The following is an 8,458-nucleotide window of genomic DNA, read 5'->3' on the forward strand; positions in this document are numbered from 1 at the left end:
CCACACAAGTCATATCCACAAACTTCTGCAGTGTGAGTCCTCTCTACCGAGGAATCATCTCCTCACCACAGGCCTCTCAGCAGGACTCCCTTCCATGGGTGCTGATGTTCAGGCCCAGACTCCCCTGGCCTGGTCCCCCACAGAGTCACAACTCCCCTGGCAAACCTGCTGCAGGGTGGGTCAGTCTGTGCACAGGCCATAGATGGTCTCTGCTCCCCGTCCTTATCCATGGGCTGTGAGGGGACACCCACTCCACCATGGTCTTCACCACAGGCTGCAGGGGAATCTCTCTCTCTGGCACCCATGGGTGGGGATAAGGACAGTTTACTGCCAAAATCACCATGAATGTGGAACAATAATGGTTAGATACACTCACACCCAGTGCTAACACAGAGTACCTTACTCACTCAATGATAACAGAAAGCTGCCTGACAGCAAGGCCAGACCAACAGACCCACCATCCCAGCCACACTCAGACTATCCTGGAGGCAGCCAGCCAGCTCCTCCCCAACCAGCTGCATTTATGGGGAAGTGGTGTCAGGGGCTGTGGAAAACAGCCTGGGCTAACTCAGCTCAACTGGGCTAACTCAGAACACCTGACATGGCTGATTGGGGAGGTTAACCCTGGCCTGGCCAGAACCAGGCAGGACAGTTGAACAATTAATGGGTTGACACCCAGGGAAGATAGCAGGATTTCCAGACCTGAAGGTCCAATCACACACACTACGACCCACAAAACCTCCATTGTTGTAGTTCCAATTCAGACAATATTCCTCCTTTTCTGGAACTGGGGTTTTCCATGGGTTTGCTTCCTCATTCCAATAGAATTAATCATTACCAATGGTTATGTCACTTAGATCACTCAGGAGCCATTTAGAGGATACTGTTTCAAAGTCCATGGCCAGTCTTTAAATCCTGAAGGGCTCCCACATCCCCAACAATTTGTCAGGTTAAAAGCGTTGGGCACCTGCTGGCCTAAAGTTATAAATACATTTTGCCACCCCAGGCTGAAGAGGGGGGCACAAATGTTTCCCAAGATATTAAAGGTGGTGAGAATGGTCGACCAAAACAATGTTTGTGACAGTCTGCTAAACCTCCTATAAATACTAACAAAGCAATTATTAACAAAACTATACAGGCAATTAACAGCTTCATCTATTCCTTCAAGCAGGTGTCAGAGATTCCATATGGAAAAGAAAAGAAGAAAGAAGCTGGACTAGGTTCTTTTTAAAGGAACCAGAAGAAGATTGTTATTAGAAGGATGGAACAATCCACCTTGTATTGACTTTGTGTTCCTTCCCATGGGCATCTTTTGCTTTCCAAGGGTATTTGTTGAGGGGCTCAGTCAGTACGAGGGGAATGGTCCCAATGGTCGGCATTTCTACCAAGACTGGCAGACCAAGAGAGAAAACTGGTTTTCTGGGGTGCTGGGAGTGTGGGGTTTGGGGATTAAAGCTGGGGTTGGGACAAAAGGCATTGAGTTGGGACATCCCTTTCTTCCCCAGCAATCATTGACTTGGGGAACTGCATCCCAGAGATGTTCTGCCCAGTGTGGCTTGTGAGCTTTTACAAACCCTTTCAAAAGCCCATTAGTTCTCCCCACTATCCCACTAGCTTGGGGGTAACACGGGGGGTGAAATCCCCACCTGACTCCTCCTTCCTTGGCCCACTCCTGCCCCTTGGCAGCAATGAAATGACTGCCCTGGGCTGACTGAACAGACTGGGGGTTGGCAGAAAGCGAAACCAATTGGTCAGGGCCCGCCCTGGATGTTCTCCTGCTGCTCCTGGAAATGCCTGGGCTGGGACTAGGCCAGAAATGATTTCCACTCCCACTAATACTCTTGTTTCCCCTCCGCCTTCCCAAGGGCTCCAATAGAGTCGATTTGCCAGGCCTCCCAAAGGGTCTTTTCCTCTCTCAGCTGGAGGGGGGTCTCTTCCATGGGGCGCCGCTCTAACCACAGGCAGCATTGTTCACAGGCCCAGAGCCAGGTGGGGCAAGCTTCCCAGTGACAGGCCACCCCCTGGCATGTGCCTCCCTGTGGGAATCCTTGGATCCTGCCTGGCCACGTGTCACATGCAGCCATTCCAGGAGCCTGTCCCAATGTCCTCTGAGCTGGTCCTCTTTCTGCAGAGGGGCAATGCTGGCCAGTTCCTCTGAGCTGAGGGAGCTGGGCCTCGTTAGCTTGGAGAAGAGGAGGCTGAGGGGTGGCCTTATTCAGGTCAGTGGGTAAAAGCTGGAGCAGAGGAAGTTCCATGTGAATGTCAGGAGAAACTCTTTCACTGTGAGGGTGCCAGAGCCCTGGGACAGACTGCCCAGAGAGGTTGGGGAATCTCCTTCTCTGGAGACATTCACACCCACCTGGATGTGTTCCTGTGTGGTTTAGTCCAGGCGAATCTGCTCTGGCAGGGGGGTTGGACTAGATGACCATTTGACGACCATTCCAACTCCTAACGTTCCATGATTCCTTGACTTTGGATCTCCCTGCACATCTCTTGGAGCACCTCTGGCCCCTCAGGTTTCACTGGGTGTTCGTGTTTGAACACCTCCTTCTTGGCCTCCCCCGCAATAACTCCTATGAGAGCTGGGACCAGCAGCTCCCAGGAAGCAGGTGCCTCTTTTGTGCCCACTGGAACTGTGGGAAGAGGAATCCCAGCTTTGGTTGGATTGAGGCAGCCATGTGCCAGAGCTGCATCCCCTCCCCAAGGGGAAAGAGTCCCCTTCCTGTCATCTTCTGGGGGTCCTGTCTCATGTGGAGACAAGAAAAAGTGATTCTTCTGCCCAGCTCGTGTTTGATCAGGAGAAAGGACTCCGCTGGACAGAAGGATTTCTCCCCAGACTAGAGAGCAGATGGCAGGGAGGACTTCAGTGTCTTTCCAAGTTGGTTCCCTGGAGCTTCAGGAATACCTCAGAGGAGCCGAGGAGTACGTGACGCCTTCACCTGCCCCTCTGCTGTTGCTGGGCTGGACTCCTGGGACAGTGGGAGCTGATGAAACATTACAGCACTGATGAGGGACAGCTCTGCCACAGAGTAGCTCCTCTGCCAAGCACACAGGGCTGGGGACACTGCCTGTGGGCATCAAGGGGAGACCAGAGAGGTTGAGAGACATGATGGATGCTGAGAGCTCACTGGAGGAGAAATCTCCTCAGCACTCTACCTGTGAGTATGTCCGTGGTATGTCTGTGGGTCCAGAGCAATGCAGGTTCTGTTCCTGGAGAGATCTCCTAAAGCTGGGACATGGCATAGTGTGTGGGGTCTGTCAGGAGGAAAGGTTCTCCATAGGACCAGGAAGTGCTGCCTGGAAGGGATGCCCTTCTGCCCCATCAGAGGGACAGGGCAGGACATCTGTCTTCTCCTGGGCATGGCTGAGGGGTGCCCAGGGCTGTCCTTGTGAGCAGGGTCCTTGTGACCCTGGGGTCTGTGTGCTGGGAAAGGGACTTTGCTTCTGCCAGGGTCAGCACTCAGCCTGCCTGCTGGGCTTTCCACAGGGATATAGACAGCACCTCTGGGTTGAAGCAGTGACCCAGGGAAAGGCAACGTAAGGTCCTTCTGCTGTAAGAAAGTGCTGCCTGGGTCAGCTTTGCTCCCAGCCAGAGCTGATCCTTGAGAAATGCCAAAGAGAATATTTCTCCAAAGGCAGAGTCTTTGCTTTGACTTTTCCTCTCCTGTGGGCTGTGCTGAGTGTGGTAGATGAGAACTTATCTCCCCCCTTGAGAATCTGCAGTGAAAACCTATTCTCATGAAGATGTTGGAGCCTGGGCTGAGCCCTGCACACACAGAGGTTCCCTGGGGCAGTGCCCTGATGCCAGGAGGTTTCTGCAGAGCAGAGCTGAGCACAGGGCAGGTTGGATGAGGTCTGTGAGCAAAGAGCAGGAGGTAAGATGGGCAAAGAGAAGCATCTGCAGGGACAGCTCAGGCAGCAGAGACATTGTCAGGGATAGAGAAAGAGCTGCTCCCAGAAATGCCCTGGCAGTGGGGATTTGGAACCTCCCTGACATCCCCTGAAGTACGGACAGTTTCACGCAGCAAACCCCTGGTTTCTCCCACCCAGCACAGACTCTGCAACAAGAGATCCAGGGTTTCAGGATGAGTCTTCTCTTTGGTAACCTAACCCCCTTGAGGAGAAACTCCTGAGTGCCTGTCTGACTGTCTGTCCCTGTCCTTCCAGCTTGGGCTGGAGCATTTGTCACTGTTTCCCCTCCCGTCCTTGCTGCCTTTCTCCCACCATTACCTGGGGCTTTGAGCACGTCCATTTGTGGGGCTGGCACTGAGCTGACCCTCACTTCAGGAACCCCATCTTTAGGACTGAGGATGTCATGGGGCTCCTGCTGGGCTGCAGCTGCCTCCCACAATGGCACCGCTCTTCTAAAGGCTCTTGTGCCTCAGAGAGGAGCCCCATGCAGGAGACATCTCGGCACAGAGGCCGTGGCAATGCCACTCATCACCTGTGTGTGGGCAGCTGCACTGAGCCCTGTGTGTCCCTGGCTGGGAGCGGGGAGCTGAGATCCTCCTTGGGTAGGATGAGACCGCAGGAGGGCTTTGGAGCTCTGCCCTGCGAGACTGGATTCCTCAGCTCTCTGTGGGGTCCAGTTTCTTCTACGGGGAACAGCAGGGTGTGATCAGAGAGCGTCCAGCACAGGGCAGCTGAGAGCAGGGCTGATGGACAGAGCAGCTCTCCCCACTCTGCACTCAGGGGAAGGTTTCATTGGCACTGCAGCAGCAATGTCAGGGAGTTCTGACAGAAGAAACACTCCTCAGCTCATTCCTATCCACAGGGGATTTAGTCTGAGATCACACCATCCTTCTATTCACTGACTGCTGCCAGGCAGGACTGAGTTCTCGAGAGCCCACAGCCAACCCTCCTCCCAGCATTGGCACGCTGGAGCCAGCACAAAGCAGACCTCCCAAAAGGGACCTGAAAAACGTCTTCCTGAATACAGAGAATCAGTGTGAATTGGAAGAAGTATTCCTCAAGGAAGAGTTCCCTAACTTCTCACTGTTCCCTTTCCTCCTTGGACAGGTCTCCACACTTGACAGCAGCAGATGTCCAACAGCAGCAGCTCCATCAGCCAGTTCCTCCTCCTGCCCTTTGCAGACACATGGGAGCTGCAGCTCCTGCACTTCTGCCTCTTCCTGGATATCTACCTGGCTGCTCTCCTGGGCAATGGCCTCATCATCATCACCATAGCCTGTGACCACCACCTCCACACCCCCATGTACTTCTTCCTCCTCAACCTCTCTGTTATTGACCTTGCCTACATCTCCACCACTGTTCCCAAAGCCATGGCCAATTCCTTGTGGGACACCAGGGCCATTTCCTACACAGGATGTCTGGCTCAACAACTTTTCTTTTCCTTTTTGCTCTCCACAGAGCTCTGTCTTCTCACTGTCATGGCCTATGACCGCTACGTTGCCATCTGCCACCCCCTGCACTACGGGACCCTCCTGGGCAGCAGAGCTTGTGTCCACATGGCAGCAGCTGCCTGGGGCAGTGGGTTTCTCCATGCTGTGCTGCACACAGCCAATACATTTTCACTGCCCCTCTGCCATGGCAATGCTGTTGACCAGTTCTTCTGTGAAATCCCCGAGATCCTCAAGCTCTCCTGCCCAGATGCCTACCTCAGGGAAACTGGAGTCCTTGTGGTCAGTGCCTGTTTAGGTTTTGGGTGTTTTGTGTTCATTGTGGTGTCCTATGTGCAGATCTTCAGGGCTGTGCTGAGGATCCCCTCGCAGCAGGGACGGCACAAAGCCTTTTCCACCTGCCTCCCTCACCTGGCTGTAGACTCTCTGTTTGTCAGCACTGCTTTGTTTGCCTACCTGAAGCCCCCCTCCATCTCTTCCCTATTTCTGGACCTGGTAGTGTCATTTCTTTACTCTGTGGTACCACCAGTAGTGAACCCCCTCATCTACAGCATGAGGAACCAGGAGCTCAAGGATGCCATTTGGAAACTGATGACTGGATGTTTCTAAGCAGCAACAAACTGCTCATCTGTTTCTCCTGTCGCTGCCCATGTAATTCACATTAGGACCGATCTCTATTTAGTATTGTTTTTTCCTTCTATGTTGTCCAAGCTGTAATAACATGGTGCCTGTTCATCCCATTCCTAATGCAGTATCCAGCGGTCTTGTATGAATCACGTCCTGTGTAATGATGAGCTGTGCTGCCTTTGCATCATGTTTACCTTGAAACATGCACAGTTTTTGTTTTATTATGTTTCTCCTGGCATTTATAAAAAATTTACAAGAACATTTTCATCACCTGAATCTGTCGACTAATTGTCAGAATTGGCAAACCTTTCCCACCATGATGGAACAGGAATTTACTGGAACTTTACCATAGAATCATAGAATCTCTCCCAACCACAGCCTAACCCTGCCTAGTCCACCTCTAGACCATGTCCTCAAGCACAATATCTAGATGTTTTTTAAATGCCTCCAGGGATGGTGAGTCCACCACTTCCCTGGGCAGCCTGTTCCAACACTTGACAAGGCTTTGAGTAAAGAAATTTTTCCTGATATCTAACCTAAATTTCTCCTGGTGCAGTTTTAAGCTGTTTCCTCTTATTCTATCCATGTCTATCTGAGATAAGAAACTGACCCCCACCACCCTACACCCTCCTTGCAGTTGGTTGTAGACAGAGACAAGGTCTCTCCTCAACCTCCCTTTCTTAAGACTTAAAAAGCCCCAGTTCCCTCAGCTGATGATCATAGGACTTGTGCTCAAACACTTCTCCAGATTCATTGCCCTTCTCTGGACACACTCCAGCATCTCAACATCCTTCTTGTTCTAAGGGGCAAAAAACTGGACATGGTACTCAAGGTGTGTCCTCACCAGAGCTGAGTATAATGGAACAATCACTTCCCTACCCCTGCTGGTTACACTATTCCCTACGATGGTGACACCTCCTTATGGAGGTGTGGATACCGTTGCCCTTCTTGGTCACCTGGGCACAGCGCTGGCTCATGTTCAGCTGCCTGTCCACTAACACCCCCAGATCTTTGTCCTCCAGGCAGCTCCCCAGCCACTCTGCCCCAGGCCTGTAGCATTGCCTGGGGTTATTGTGACCAAAGAGCATGACTTAGCTCTTGGCCTTGTTGAACCCCATAAAACTGGGCTCTGCCCATTGATCCAGCCTGTCCAGGTCGCTCTGCAGAGCCTTCCTGCCTGCCAGCAGATCAACACTCCCACACAATTTGGTGTCATTTGCAAACTTACTGAGGGTGCACTCGATCCCCTCATCCAGATCATTAATAAAGATGTTAAAGAGGATGGGCCCCAGCACAGTGATGAAGGTTTTACTGAACTCTAGGTAGATCACATCCACAGCCTTCCCCTCATCCACTAAGCAGGTCACCCAGCAATAGAAGGAGATCAGCTTCTTCAAGCACGACATGACTTTCCTGAACCCATGCTGACTGGGCCTGATGGCCAGAGTGTCCTGCATGTGCTGCATGATGGTACTCAAGATGATTAGTTCCATCCCCTTCCCCAGCACCGAGGTCAGGCTGACAGGCCTGTAGTTCCCTGAATCCTCCTTCTGTCCCTTCTTGTAGATGGGTGTCACATGTGCCAGTTTGCAGTCAGGCAGAACCACCCTGGTCAGCCAGGACTGCTGGTAAATAACATAAAGTGGTTTGGGGAGCACTTCCACCAGCTCCCTCAGTGCTTTTGGGTGTATCCCATCCAAGCCCATCAACTTCTGCAGATATAAGTGGCTGGGCAGGTCAGTAACCAATTCCCCTGGGATTATGGGGGCTTCCATCTACCTCCCGTCCCCATCTTTCCACTCAGGGATCTGGGTATCAGGAGACAAGTGAGGCAAAAAAGGCATTAAGTACATCAGCTCTTTCTTTATCCTCCATCACAGTGGTTCCCCCGAGATCCAATGTGTGGGAGATTCTATTTTTAATACTTTATTGATTTTTAATAGATTTGATTTTTTTAATTCTTTAAGTACAATAACAAAAGGAGGGACAGAGAGAATCTCCCACCTTTATTATAGGTCACTAACAGAAGCTACAAGGGCTGTAAAAGCTCTCTGGCCTGAAATACCCCCAGGTAGCCCACTAGCAGCCCAGTAACCTTGGGGGTCAGGGCGTTCCTAGTCAAGAGAATGGTCCTAAGAGTGCCTCACGTCATTTTTGGGTTCTACTAGGTTCCCCCTTTGATATTTCTAAACATACAGCAATAGTTCCCAAGTAAATCTATGCAGGCTGAACGATGTCCCTAGGCTGAAACCTCCCCAGGTAGCCCACAAGCAGCCCTGGTAACCTTGGGGCGAAGGGCATTCCTAGCCAAGGGAATGGTCCTGTAACACCAGACATCATGTTCTGGCTCTACCAGTGTCCACATTCAAGAAGTGCAAAACGTCCAGCAGTAACTTCCAAACAAAAGGTTTGAAAGCTGAAATATCTTGTGAGCTTGAAACCTCCACTGGTAGGTAGAGCAAAAGCAGCCC

General features: G+C 51.7%; 1 protein-coding gene across 1 annotated transcript; it reads left to right on the forward strand.

Annotated features, from left to right (window-relative positions):
- Nucleotides 1-5,042: 5,042 nt before the first annotated feature.
- Nucleotides 5,043-5,969, forward strand: LOC311200805 (olfactory receptor 14I1-like; the record flags this gene model as incomplete). Its single annotated transcript, XM_084275111.1, has 1 exon — nucleotides 5,043-5,969. The coding sequence occupies one exon, from the start codon at nucleotides 5,043-5,045 to the stop codon at nucleotides 5,967-5,969; it is 927 nt and encodes a 308-aa protein (XP_084131237.1).
- Nucleotides 5,970-8,458: the final 2,489 nt, after the last annotated feature.

The sequence above is a fragment of the Gallinula chloropus genome (genome assembly GCF_964237585.1).
Source record: "Gallinula chloropus genome assembly, chromosome: 25".
NCBI lineage: Eukaryota > Metazoa > Chordata > Aves > Gruiformes > Rallidae > Gallinula > Gallinula chloropus.